Source organism: Sardina pilchardus, chromosome 18 (assembly GCF_963854185.1).
Source record: "Sardina pilchardus chromosome 18, fSarPil1.1, whole genome shotgun sequence".
Taxonomy (NCBI): domain Eukaryota; kingdom Metazoa; phylum Chordata; class Actinopteri; order Clupeiformes; family Clupeidae; genus Sardina; species Sardina pilchardus.
This window is the reverse complement of record NC_085011.1, coordinates 23,235,226-23,250,066: the sequence shown is the minus strand read 5'-3', so window position 1 is coordinate 23,250,066 and position 14,841 is coordinate 23,235,226. Positions and strand designations below refer to the sequence as shown.

General features: G+C 44.4%; 2 protein-coding genes across 2 annotated transcripts in view; both read right to left on the bottom strand.

Moving 5' to 3' along the window:
* Window positions 1–5,525, bottom strand: part of peli1b (pellino E3 ubiquitin protein ligase 1b) — a 39,302-nt gene extending 33,777 nt beyond the window's left edge. Inside the window, exon 1 of the mRNA XM_062519332.1 lies at window positions 5,109–5,525. The gene's annotated coding sequence lies outside the window, so the exon portion shown is untranslated. The remainder of the gene's footprint in view (window positions 1–5,108) is intronic.
* Window positions 5,526–11,463: 5,938 nt separating this feature from the next.
* The window catches only part of abch1 (ATP-binding cassette, sub-family H, member 1), a 23,538-nt gene continuing 20,160 nt past the window's right edge, over window positions 11,464–14,841 (bottom strand). Inside the window, 2 exon segments of the mRNA XM_062519982.1 lie at window positions 11,464–11,842; window positions 13,629–13,733. Of these exon segments, the coding sequence (XP_062375966.1) occupies window positions 11,736–11,842; window positions 13,629–13,733 (212 nt within the window). The 3' untranslated portion in view covers window positions 11,464–11,735.

Genomic DNA, 14,841 nt, shown 5'->3' with positions numbered 1-14,841 from the left:
GGGTGGGGGGGGGGGGGGGGGGGGGCAACAACCCACCTACCCACTTTCCCACCTTCTAGGACAAAGACAAGACAAATGGTGAAATGATCGCAGTGAACAACTGGGTCATCAGACACATCAGTAGTCAACACTCTCCAGCCTGTAGATTATAGGGGGATGAAGAGAAGGGGGGAGGGGGGGCTTTATTGCCTGCCCCAAAACTCACACCCGTGGCCCCAGTTGGCTGCTAATCCCCTGGGTACTGTTTGGCTCTTCTGGGGGGGGGGGGGGGGGTTGGTGGTTAGAGACAGTGTCGGACAGTCTGAACACATAAGAGCTTCCAGCAGGCCATTGGGAGCAAGGGCAGGGAGCAGGCCTAATTGGCTTAAGGCATTTTGAAGGAACAAAGGTGTTTTTTTACCCCAGGGGCTCCATGTCACTTTGTGTCTCAAGCAGCACTGGGAGAGAGGAGGGGGTGAGAAACTGGGTGGACAAAAGAGGGGGACATCGCAGGACAGAGATGGACGCTTTGGACTTGGTGCAGGGGGTGGGGATGCAAGGGTGGTCAGAATGAGTTTAGCAACCCAAAGGTTGCAGAGAAGTGTGTGTGTGTGTGTGTGTGTGAGAATTAATGCACAGCACCTGAGCTTCCCAAAGAGACAATAAAGATGGCACGCCGTGTGTGCATGGATGTATCAACATCATGTCGAGCCCACCCTAAACACACACAGCCTCCATCTGCCTCTGATTATTGAGCTTTACCATTAAACACTGATCAACCCAACCCAACCCAATCCCCCGCCCCCCCCCCCCCCCCCCCGCCCGACAAGAGTGATTGGACTGTGTGTGTATTGTGTGCGTGTGTGTGTGTGTGTGTGTGGTATTACCCCACAGCTGCTTTCGAACATGCAAGAGAGCACCAACAAATCAGGTGCTGGTCCCTATTGACTGCCCACACACACACACACACACACAAATATGCAGGCTGGCCCTCAGTGCCGCAGCTGCATCAAGGTTAGGTTTTACTACAAGATGCATGTGCCTGTGTGTGTCTCATGTAACAGTTCGTTGGAGGATATTTTAGCTAGAGTTTTAGCTAGAGTTTCATATCTCATTGAATTATTATTATTATTATTATTATTATTATTATTATTATTATTATTATTATTATTATTATTATCATCATCATCATCATCATCATAGATGCGCTGCCTGCAGAGAGGCAGGCTGAAAATATTACTACTCCCTGTCCCTCATGACTCAAGTACCAACTTCCTGCTGTGGGAACATTATGTGCATGTTTCCCAGAATCCACAGCAGAAAACAGGGGAGGAGAGAAGGATAGATGATGGGGGGGGGGGGGCTGATAGGAAGTGATGGAGAAAGAGAACTGGACAGACGGTGTAACTCAGACAGACCAGGGCAGAAGGGAACTCTACGAGGCAGGGATAGGGTAAGATAACTGAGGACCCTGTTAGAGATAAGGTTCAACAGAACACTTGAGGTCTTGTGTGGTGGTGGTATCACAAATAGCATAACAGCTGAGGGAATCTATGTTTTTTAAAGGACTCTGACTATGTCCCACCATGCTCTCTAGTAAGTTCAACTAGACAATAAACGATTGGTCTTACTTATTAGGTAAAAGCTTCCCCCTTACAAGACCTAAGTCTGTGCAAAAGCTCACTGCATCTTCCATGACCATGTCACCATAACATGACCATGCCTGTGTATTCTGGGACTGAGTGTGCATGTATGTTTTGGAGGGAGAGAAAGAGGGAATGACTCCATACAGGAAGGTGAGTAAGAGAGGGATGGAGGCAGGAAACGGATCTGGTTCGGGCAGGAGGGAGCGCGGCCCGTCCTCCAGGTCATGGAGTGAGCTTAAGGGGAAGGATCCGTGGGTGACTAGGTGCCACGTGTGCTCGCCCGTGTTTGGGGACGGCGGGGGTGAGACTGGGCGAGGTGTACGGAGCGAGAGTGCATGACGAGCAGAATTAGCCTCAGGGTTTTAAGCAACCAAAACACCACACACACACACACACAAACACATCACAAAGAGCTTGCGAGGGAAAAAAAAATGTGGTGGTGCAACCAAACACCGCATACACACCTGACGCAGGCCTCTGAAAAATGAAAAACCACAAATGAAAAACTATGTGCGCAATATCAGGGCCATTAATACTGGTCCAATCCCCAGCGGCTGGCGGTTTGTGTTTGTGCATAAAAGAATTTGGGACCCAGAGTGAAGGACAGCCCATTACAGTTTTATGCTTCCCCTTGAGAAGAAAAGGACTGAGCTGTTTCCCACAACTCAACCTGTCGGAAAATATTAAAGCGTAAAACACCCCTCCCCACACACACACACACACCTCCCTGTACAACTCATTCCTCCAATCTAGGGTATCAAGGACAGTGCTAATAAATCTACAGAACTACAGAAACATGCATGGGACATTTGGCCCGTTTGTAAGAGGGAGAAAACAGCCTTATGGCACCATTATGAGTAGGGCAGGGTTTCCAGAGGTAGAACCAATAGCAATTTATCTGTGTGTGTGTGTGTGTGTGTGTGTGTGTGCGCGCGTGTGTGTGAGAGGGAGGGAGGGAGGGATAAACACCTTTATGAATAGATTACGAACTTAGTACTTATGTATTTTCAGAATCCGAGTATTAAGTAGTGCACTTGAGGCACTGCAAGCAGGTAACAGGAGTAGCCTGTGTATGTAAATGATACTGTTTGTGTCAGCATGGTAGAAGAGGGACAGAAAAAGTAGGAAGGAGAGTGAGGGAGCAGGAATAAGTCAAATCAGCAGCACTTTATGGGGGAAAAAAGATCTTCCTTCTCTCTGTTTTACGGTCTTTTCCTTTCCTACCCCAGTAAAACAGCAGCTAATGTGGCCACTGTCTGACCTACTTTCCATTACAAACATAATCCCCGCAACAACAAAAAAAACTTCATCATGTTCACTATCCCGGCCGGCACACTGTATTTCCCCCTCTACTGCTCCAGGGATAACAGCCCAATCCAGAACGTTCTCATCCCCGCGGTGATTTGGCACCATTTATCTGCAGCATCCAGCGCTGATCGGACAGACGTGCAAAGACAGGCGAGGGAGGAGAAGTGAGATGTAACCAAGCCCAGCCCAAAAACAGAAACCTCCGCGGCTCTTCGTCTGAGGCCAAACTGAGCAGGTTTGCGGCATGGGCTAATCGTGCCCGTACCCATCTTGAGGTCAGAGGTCGGAGCTGTCACCTGTTGACTTTTAGAACTATTTAGCCCACAAGCTTTGAAGAAAACACACCTTGCTGACCTTTTCGAAATACAGTTTCGCATACACAGTCTTTCACAATGTCGGCATGCCGCTATACTGCTGTGCTTCCTTCATTCCTGCTCCCGACTGTCTCTGATGTGCCTGATGGACGTAAATAAGTCGCACTACAGGAGGCTATTAGGAAAGCATGGCTCTACGCTAAAATACCGGTATGACGAAACGTTTGATTAGCTCATCGAGGACAGCAATATCTTGTCCCAACTGTGGAAAACGGAAGCGCAACACAATATAAAAGCAAAAAGAGCAAGGGGACCGAACGCGAGAGCGCACGAGTCATTCCAGATCGCCATCCCCAAGCTTCACAGCCACCCTGCTGCGATTGGCAAGGATCAGGTTTCCGGAAAGGGAAGCCGATAGCACGGAGGCTGGCCAGTGCAGTGCATTCAGATACGTGCATTTCATTTGTCCGATTGCCTTATCCAGGCATGCCCTCATACAGTTTCCCACCCATTCCACGCCGACATATGAGCAATTGTTTTTTTCCATGGAAGTTAACAGATGCCCAAAAAAGATGTAGGATAACAAGCACAACCATTTGTCAGGCTTAACGCTTCATTGTCATAACTATTGTAATCAGATTAGTCAATTCTGCTTACAAACACTAGACACAGAACATGTTTTCTTCACTTCAAAGTTAACTTTCCAATGTTTTCAAATGCGAATTTCCCACCATCACATCGCCACAACAAATTCATCTGTAATTCTAGGTTAAGTGTAGAGTACAATGAAGTCTACTCGCGTGAGTCTCAGCTTTGGCTCTCGGAAGGAGAGGAGGGTAGATTGGGGGTGGTAGTAGGATGTCAACAAAAGTGATTCAAATCACGGGACAATGGCTGGCCTCACTTGGCCAGATGCTCGACTGAGAAAAGGACGCTATATTAATATGCAAATCACTTTTAAATGCAACAGAACAATACCACGCAAACACATTCAAAGAGTACGGCTGCTTATTTGAGCATAATACACAACAAACAACACGGTGTAACATTACATGCTGCCTAGCGGAGGAGAGCACGCCTCAAAAGCAGTAGTACCTCATGGTGGGGCAACTTCGGTTAGTGTGAGCTGTTGAAGAAGGCCACAGCAGCCAACTGCGTTTTACACTATTGCCCTCAATCAAAAAGCATTTCCCACATGATTCCATATTTCACCCTAAAACTGTACAGATTATATGTTATTTCCTATTTGAAAAGGGGGGGGGGGTAAACGCTGAAATGTTGCACAAAGTTAACGACACTAAACCAACTTAGCAGTGCAACGACATCCGTCTGATCATCTCTTGTTTTTGTTAACGTTACAAGTCGTGCAAGTTCCAATTCAGTGCCAAACGATATGACACTGTTCCGGGGATTTGCAAAACTTCATACTGACAAGAATTCAGACAATTTATTCTAAAACAGCAAGCAAAGTCATATACTAACGTTGTACCTAAACGAGTGTGTAACCAATTCAGAGCAAAAAAGATTTAGGTGGTCAAGCAAGCCAACGTATCCGCTCAATCTGTTAATATGGCAATGTAACTGTCATAAAACTTACAAAGGAAACCAAATGCTAACATAAATCGAACCTAACAAATGGTGTGGTTCAAGTTTACAGTCACTAAAACGTCTGAAATAACGTAGAGAGAAAGCAAAGTTAGTGTGCCAACATTGTGATATGTGGTTGCCTTGTGTATGTGTGCAGCTTGTGTTAGCTACCCAACAAGCCACGTCTAGTACATTAACAATGTTGATGCTGACTAACTTGGTGTAATGCTTACAGCTCTGTAGGAACACAAACTGTGGGATTTTAGATACTTACAGTGATGGTGTAACGTTGATCCCGACTTGTCCCAAACGAAAGAGATATAAAAACACAGTCCTCCGACAAACTGGCTGGTATAGAGCCAGCCAGCAGATGCTTGCTAACCCGCTAGCTCAGTAAAAACAATCTGCCGTAAAACCAACAGCTCCGTAGCTAGCGAACGTATATCTAGCTACCAAGCAAGCTAGCGAGCTCTGGTTAATGTAAGCTAGCCAATCCAGCTAACAAAGGCAGGTAAGCGGTCTTCCAACGATGCAAAGTAAAAAACACAACACAAAAAGAGCGTGGTGATCGTGTGCTCTATGCCTAGATATGTATTTTCAAAGTCCTCTGATTTTTTTTGCTACATTCATCAAAAAGAGTAGAGCGACTTCACTCAATGTGTGCCCTTCACTCCGTGGCTTCTTCTGAACATAAACAGATTTTGGTGGAGTTGTATCGCTAGCTGAAGAAAGGAGGAGAAAAAAAATGCCGCGTCATTAATTGCGCGAAGTGGATTGTGGATATTGTAGTGCATCACAGGGTTGATGCGTTCTGATGACTGGTAATGTGGCAGCAGGCCTACCTAAATTTAGCAATAGACCAGACACTTTGAATATTTTTAAAAACCTTTTTATATAGCCTATATAATAGATTCGTTAATAAATATATTTTTGTCAGCATACGTGTAGGATTTACTGAGGATTTTAGAGCACACAATTTAATTTACCAACTTATTGTTACCAACCAACTTTTTAAATGTATCAGAATATGCTGGCAGGTTTTTTTTTTTTTTTTTTTTTTTCATTTCTGTGTCACATTCTTTTATCATGTTCTGAAAGGGCTGAACATCTGTGCCATGCAGATTTGGAAATCCACTACATCAATCATACACTTTTATCATATAGGCCAAGCCCAACTTTTTGTTTTGCTATTCCATAATCCTGAAAGAAGGTCTGAGTAGTAGCCTAAGTAGGCCTAAACATTTGTTCCCTACCAAGAAACTGCATACAATCTGATACTGTTACATATGTACACGAGTACATTTTCATCATATTCATGCTATACGAGACCTTTTGCACTATTTCAGACAATGTACCTAGGCTATTCCTTACTTTAATCAGTTTGAAAGCTCAAGGCGTAGTTGTGTTAAATTTGCTACACATGGAAAGAATGTGCTGGCTCTTGGATCGTGAACTTGTTTGCCACCACATGTCTCCTACCCCATTCCCTTGGCACAGGCCAAGTGCATTCTCCAGGTCCCTATATGGCATATGACCAGTGCATCCTGAATGGAAATTTCTGGTGCTGTTTCAAAATAAATGAACAAAAATAATTGCACTCTGCGGTCAAAGGTAATCAAAAGCACATATGCCTTTCAAATCTAGGTTCTGTCATGAGGTTATAAAACACACAGCCTGTGAATATAACACACAGTTGCTGACACCACAGGGTCTATTAGAAGTACATGGTTCTTGGTTCATGCCAGGTGTACAGTTATGGGGTGTGTTGATGTGCTATCGATGGAGCGAACATTGACACTATGCTTTGAAATAGCACACACGTATGATGAGTGCCAGAGAGAGGTTGCTCATTTTTACAGCTGTATTATATTGCATGGCTTTGTCACACCTTTGCAGGCAGTTAGCTTTGAGACAGAGGGATTCGGTCTAAAGACGGAAACGGCAATCTGGTCTGCTGTATTGCTAATCTGATATTGCTGGTTGGTGTATTTTTGTCTGCTGTAAAACACTCAGAGGAGATGCAACTCATTCCAAAAGTGGTTCTTTGATGTGGTGTTATGCTCCCTTTCCCACAAGGATGCCCCAAAAGTTTCATATCTCTTTTTGCATATGCCTCATGTTTGTTTCGGTTCACATAAAGAGAACAGGAAAAAAAGATTATTTATTCTTTGCAACCCAGTTTATATCTTACCTCACCACAGCTGTAAATCCAATGAGGGATAATATCAAGAACAGTCTGAAGTTCAGCAAAATAATATAAGCACAAACACACACACATACACACACACACACGCACGCACGCGCACACACACGCACACACACACGAAAAACAAGCAGAAACTAGGCACGGCACATCCCCATATTTATGTGTTGCGTGCAGTGTCCAACCGGTACATTTGTAAACTCTGTTTATGTCACCCTGGCAACAGTGCCACCTCTGCACTACTTCTCCAGACTTCCTCAAATCTAAACACAAACTTCAGTTATGCAAGATATGATAGATCTCTGCAAACGTGTTTTTGCCACAGAAAGTCTGCAGAACATAGAGTAGGCCTATTTTTCAGATATAACTTTCAAGTTACACAATTGCCCATGTGTTCACTGGTAGCATGACTTGTGCACCTTGTGAACACTTGACAGCAGAGAAACAAACATGATGATAATGGAGCATGTATAACTCTGACCTTATCGGGTGACCTACTTGGTTTGTAAACATTCCAGAGTCTGAATATAGAAAGAGGAGGAAGTGTTATTTGGTCACATGACAAAATGCAGGGAACGTCCAGGCCATTGGCCAGAGTGGACTTTTCTGTCCTAGAGGTGCGTTTATGACCAGTTGTTGTTACGATAAACCCTCAAAACATAGCAACAACTTCTTCAGTCCAGAGCCATGCTGCTGATGAAGTTTGTTGATGTAGGTGTCACACAAACAGAGGCTATATGTGAAATGATGAAACAGGATTATGGGATAAAATATGACCCTCCAACTGTGATGCTTAAACAAAATATTGGCTACATTTCACAACTGTTTTGCATTTAGAGGTTGACCTGCATGTTGTTACTGTTGTCATGCGACCATGGAAACAGTAACCATGTACACAGATATGTTTACAGAATGTCTAGAACTAGAACTAGAATATCACAAAACGGCTGTAAGCATGAAAGATTGCATGGATTTTTCATTGGTGTGTGTGAGATTAAGATGGGGAATAGTATGCCTACTAACAAAACCTTCTGTGTTTGTATTTCTGTGGTGATTAGATCTCTCATCACTGTAGAACTCCATTCCTCTTAAACAAACATAGATAGACTTCATCTTCAGTGGTCCTTACAACCCAGTTCAAAATGCCCCCCCTGTTTTCATTTCCACACCTTAGTGGATTCCCTGATACAGGGATAGGGGGCAAATTCAGACCAGGATTCATGTATGTGGGATATGTTATATCTATATTTTCCCTGCCAGTGTGACTCCATGTTTCCTCCACCAGTCTGTCCAGTTTTTGAAGGGGTGCCTTCATAAACGCGCAAAGCGTGAGGGAGGTATTTATAGGCTTGCTGTTTTTAATTGCAGAGGTGAGAGCTGTAATCTGGAGGTGTCATCAGTTACCTCGCCACATCCTTGCAATTAGAGCTGCGGTGGTGCGTTGTGAGCAGGCAAAGGTTTTCCATACCCTCCTTCTTGATCTGCACGGAGATGCCGAACCTGTGTGTGTAATCTACCACCACTGTCTGCTGTTTCCAACACATGAACCTGGCACTGGGTACCTTTCACACATGAACTATTGAACAAGAAAAGCCCTATGACAGACAATAACTCTGCCCCCCTCCCAATAATATATAGCATTACCCTGTATACAAGCTACAAGAGGTATTGTAACCTGGAATGAAAGTAGTGCTAGAGTTGTTTGCTTGGCCATGGAGGTCAAGAGAAAGCTGACTGGGATGACAAATAGCTGAAATGTTTAGAGATACGACTCTTGGCCAGCGAGGGCAACATCCTCCCATGACTCACTTCCCGAAACTCTCTGGCAGAGGTGCGAACAGAATGTGAGGGTCAAAAGTTTTTCGGCAGCATGGAGATATCACTAATGGCATTACTTTATCACATAGGTGGGACCGACTAAAATGGTATCCTCCTCATACACTGATAGAAGCCCTGAGATAGGAGTGCCACATTCCCCTGTCGAGGGCATGTTCCCTTTGTGGCCTCTCCCAAAACCTTCCCTATTCCAGCACCAGCAGAACTAGTGGCAGCTCCAATGGACCCGAAACATCAACATTTTATTGTACATTATGTACCAGCAGATCAAGCTAATAAGCATGTTAGTTGTTTGCTATTCAAACTGTTAATTCGGAACCAAATGAATGTATCTCCGTATCCAGTATATGGCTCAGACTACAGATGGGCATTGATGCTCATACATTAGTTTGGATGTAGCTTGTGCTCAACTGAGGTGATGTGTGCTAATGACACATTGCTCTCTTTCTTTTTTTGTCTCTCCGTTTGATCCACACATTTGAAATGCAAATAGGTGTTCTAGTGTGTGTGTGTGTGATGGTGTGTGTGGGGGGGCATCTAGCTGATAAGAGAGCAGGGAGCTGGGTTCAAATGGTTCCCCATGCAGCCATGTGCACCTCATTTGGGCTTGTTGTGGGACAGAAAAATGGAATGGATAGGGGACAGAGAGAAACTATCTCAGGCAATCAGAGGAGTACCTAAATGGTTGGACGTGCTAAGCGTGTTGCACTAAAGCTAAAGGCTTCCATAACATCAAGGATCTTTCATTACTTTAACCCTCTCTGATAACATACACTACTGTGCATACTTAAGAGTGTTCGGTTGTGTGGAGGCAGAGAGTTATCTTTTGAGGTGAGTAATCTGCCATCTCAAAGTCAGTCACATGCTCACCGAACAGGACGTGACAGGCGGGCACTGATGAGGACCTAAAAATGGCACACTTGAAGAAATATGTGTTCTCTCTCACTGCTAGAGACGAAATATTTTTTGGGGGGGAAAAAAAGATATAGCTCCAGACACAAACACATCCCTGAACAGATTTACTCTTTAAAAAGACAAAAGTTATACATCTCTTTATATATATATTCGTTTTGACATATAGCAGATAGATAAGAGTCAAGACATCATAATTACAGGATCCGGGAGAGGTAGAATGGCAGAATTCTCAACAATTCCAGGCCGAACACAACACCCTCTGTGAGGCTTATTGTGCTAAATTCATCTCTGTCCTTCAGCGTTTTAAAAATGCACACAACAGCCATGGAGTCCTGCTGGAATGGTGGAGGCACATGGGGTGGTCCCAACAGTAAACAGTCAAAAAAAAAATGAAAACACAATAATATCAGAGATGAGCATGACCTGTGTGTGATGAGATAAACAGAAGGCAAAGAGTATGTATTTGTCCCTTAATGCAAATAAACAGATGACTAAAAACAGCTGTATGGCTATGTGTGGAGGGGATACATGGAAATGAATAGAACACTTCACATTGTAAGGATTGAACCCAGGGAAATGAACTTTCTGTATAAATTGGCAATTAAGCAGAACTCATAATATAAGGTACAGTTCACTGTCTTGTTCCAGAGCCCAGAGCCCAAGTATCTCACATACATAAGCGATATTGGTACAATCTAGTTTCCCTCTCTTCTACTCTTCATTCTACGTTCAATCATTTTCCTGTGTATAACAATATGTGCACTTCCAGGCAACTAACACTGTCGACAAAAGACAGCAACTTTCTTATACATCTAGCATTAAATACTTCATTATGCCGCACTATACTTGTCACATGCTGTGAGATATACCACATGGCTTTGGGATTTAAAACCTTAAAACGCTCTAGCATATAATAATCACAAAATCAATACAACAACAAAACACAAAAACACGTGCAATTTTCACTTCAAATGTTACGTGGTCCAGGCACCCAGCTTTACCTGAATGTAAACAATGATTCTTATCAGTTTCCACCTGGCACTGGCATACATTGCTGAACTGTTTCACATGCCACAGAAGCTGTAGAGACAATATGTAAAGCATTGTGTGCATTATCATAAATGCAAGGTTTTAGACATTGATATGTGTCTGCTTGCGTTGATATACATATATATATATACGGTTCTTTGTTAAAATAAGTCCCCCTCAGTCCTGCAAGGTGGGGAAATGTGGCAGATCAACAGACTTCCCCTCCAGTGATTAATGTGTAACTACTCAGTCCCCTTCACTACAGGGAACACAGGCACAGACAATCTGCAAAACTTGTGTGGAGAGTGTAGAGCACCAGGTGGCCTGATTGGATACAGCCACCAATTCTGCTAAGCAACAGTGGATGGGAGAATCAGGCCTGAGCCGTAGGCAAACAAAAACAGTGGTACTACGAGGGTAGATATCCTATTGTCCGCTCATCTATTTCATTCACAATACTTATTTGCTGGTCCAGCTGTTGCCATATCAATATGTTTCACATTTAGATCTGCTTATATGTCTTGCACTGATACAAAAAAACAAATTGTCTTACAGTTGGTCATTTTATGTCACATGCCTTAGAAGCATATTTTAGCATGTCTCAGGTAAACTCAATGAGGAGTCAACAGGTATGTTTTGCGGTAAACTCAATGAGGAGTCAACAGGTATGTTTTGCTCTGCAGCTGCCAGCGATAAAGACAGGGAGGACGAAGACACAGAGGCTCTGACTGACAAGCCCAGGCATCCACCCTTGTTTTCATTTCTGGAGGCCCAGAGTGTTATTGTCAGTTAGACCTCATGCGGAGGGAGCTCGAGGGAGAGAGAGAGAGAGAGGCCTAACGGCAGGCTGTGGAGCCAGGGTCTCGCCTGACGGGGCTCTCCCCCGTCCCCTGACGCGCCTCGCACGGGGAGGTGACTTCACGACCTCAGCTTGAGGATGACTGTGGCGAGGACGAGGAAGAAGGTGTTCCAGCCCAGAGTGACGGCGAAGCCTCTCCATACCATCAGTCGTGTGAGACCCCATCCTATGGAAAGATAAAATAAACAGAGGTCAGATCCCTATAATTTAAACACACAGTACATTTAGTACATACTAAATAAGTAGGCTACATATATACAGTACATACTACATACAGTAGGCTACATACAGTGTGTAGACGTTTTTTTTACTGTAGCCATTTAATAGAGCAGGGTAACCAGATGCCAGAGGCAGGTGGAACAGGTGACTAAAGTATATATCTTTTTAATAGTAAACAACCCACAGTCTCAGGAAAGTAATTAAAGTGAAAGGCAGCACCAGGGAGGAAAAGGATCTGAGCCCTTTGTTTAGCCATGGCTCAGGTTCTCTCCGTCAATCTCTCATACTTCCCTGGATGACTACTCGCATCAAAGTGTACATTAACACAGACTTCCTGTCTGGCCCGTATTGACCCTACTGATCACCCAATAGACCAGGAACAACAAGCAACCCTTGTACCACTGTCGTGTCGATAGCCGGTGTCCAGCCCGAGAGCGATAAGAAGGAGCGAAACGTCGAGGGCTGTTTGAATATGATCCCGGGGAGCACACAGACGGATGCTGAATAATTCAGAGGGCGGCAGCAGCAGCACCTGACCACTGGGCCGACTCTGGGATGGGCTGCTTATGAGGGGACGCGAGTAGTGGCCACCGTGTGAAACATTCACGAGGGATGAAAACGAGCTCAACTCAAGTGCCACCGCGTAGACATACTCATCAACAACAGAAACACTAACAACAACAACGAAAATAACAAGAACAACAACAACAACAACACCTACACTGTAAAAAATGAATCCGATCAGTAATCATCGTTTTGATCTTATGTATCCATCATGTCTTAATCAGTCTTCGCATGTGTTGATATCCACATATTAAATTCTGTTCATAACCTTTCCCTCTGCTTTGCACACTAAACACGCCATGTGTGACTTTGCACACACTGGCAACTGCTGCCGGTGTGAGTAGAGAAAGCGATGACTATGGATAATGTATGTCTTGTGTAAAGCATGGGTGATATACAATGACAACAGCTACAGCTACTATGCCCGCCCGTGTCACATGAGCTGTGCGATGAGTTACATAAGGGAGGAAGTGGGTGCGGCAGGCTGGAGTGTCAGCTCTCATTAGGACCTGCAGGGACATTTACGCGTGCTTCTGCTTCCACGTGTGTGTGTGTGTGTGCTGGTATGCTATTTCACTATATGAAACAGAGCCCGTGTTTGTGGGGGTATCTCTGTACCGTGCCTTACGGTTGCGTGTAGAAACTCACTGCAGTATGTTTACGCTACTGTGAACAAAATCATGCATTACCTGGGCATGTGTTGAATTTGTGCATTTCAAAAAAACAACTATGTGTTTGCTTGTGGATTTTTTTAGCAGAACTGTGTCTCTAACTATGTATCAATAACAGTATTTGCATGTGTGCACATGTGTAGGCATGTGTCCCTGGGTGTTCTCAGGGTGTTCTCAGGTGTGTGTTTATGTGTGAAGTAACTGTACTGTACTGTGTGTGTGTGTGTGTGTGTGTGTGTGTGTGTGTGTGTGTGTGTGTGTACATGTGTGTACATGTGTGCCTGTGCCTGTTTGCGCTTTTTGCATGTTTATTTTGCATGTTTACATTGAGCATGTTATGCATGTACACTGTTAATGTACCTCACATATTATCTATACAACATTCCAGCTTCAGTGCAGTAGACAAACATTAGGGTAAACTGTATAAGTGTGTGTGTGTGTGTGTGTGTGTCTATGGGCGTGTAGTGCGTATGCCTGTGTGCTGGTGCGTGTGTTCACCTCGGTACATGATGCAGCGCAGGGCTTCGGAGGCGTAGGTCTGTGGCAGGGCCAGGCTGAGGTAGCGCAGGGGGTAGGGGATGCACTCCACCGGCCAGATCACTCCTGAGGGAGCACCACACACACACAGGAGGAAACCACATCCACATCAACAACGTGCCCTAAACAGTCAATCAATCGATAGACGCTTCTAAGAGTACCATGTCTGTGTGTGTGTGTGTGTGTGTGTTTGTGTGTGTGTGTGAGAGAAAGAGAGATAGATAGATAGATAGATAGAGAGAGAGAGAGAGAGTGTGTGTGTATGTGTATGTGTATGTGTATGTGTATGTGTATGTGTTTGCATTTAGCAACTATAGTGGAGAGATATAAATCAATGAGTTACATTAGGAAAATGGGAATGTGTGTGTGTGTGTGTGTGTGTGTGTGTGTGTGTGTGTGTGTGTGTGTGTATGTGTGCGTGTGTGTGTTAAAGCAATTTACATCTCCGTGTGTGTTTGCATGGCTTTCAGCGCATGTGATTCTAGGTTTGATTGGGCTGCACTGAGTCTGTTGATTAATCAAGCGAGAGTGGGGTCATGACCTCATTAAAGGCCGACGGCTTCCTTTTTCCGCCTGGCCGAATGACCCGCCCTGCCTCGGCGCACATTCCTCCTCGAGCCTCAAGTCTCTGGGGTGCCCCACTCTTCCATACCTTCCCCTCCCTCATATCTACATCAGAGCCGAGCACTGAGCTGGCTCATGTGACAATGAAGTCATGCCCACAACCTTTTCCCAGCAGGAAGTCACTTCCTGGGTGATTTCACCCCGAGGCATGTTATCTCACGACAGCAGACGGACTCATTAAAGGTACCGTCGGGGATTGCACAGGAAGTCGCATCTATCTGTGTTTATGTTTATATCTAAATCTATTAGCAGATGCTTTTGAGCCAAAGACATAAACTACATTATACCGTAATCTCCCGACTATTAGCCACGGCTTATACATTGATTTTGCTAAATTTCTTCCGCTATGAGGTTAATACAGCGGGGCAGTTAATATGGCTTCGTTTCTTTTAACTGGCATAAAACACTGTCCTGCGGCTTATACACAATGCGGGAAATTACTGTATTTTAACCAAAGACCAATCGAAACACAACAGAGAGGTAGCTCACCCCTCCAGTAGACTATTCCCAGAGAAATTCAACGCAGGGTTTCTTTATTTTTTTTACAGTG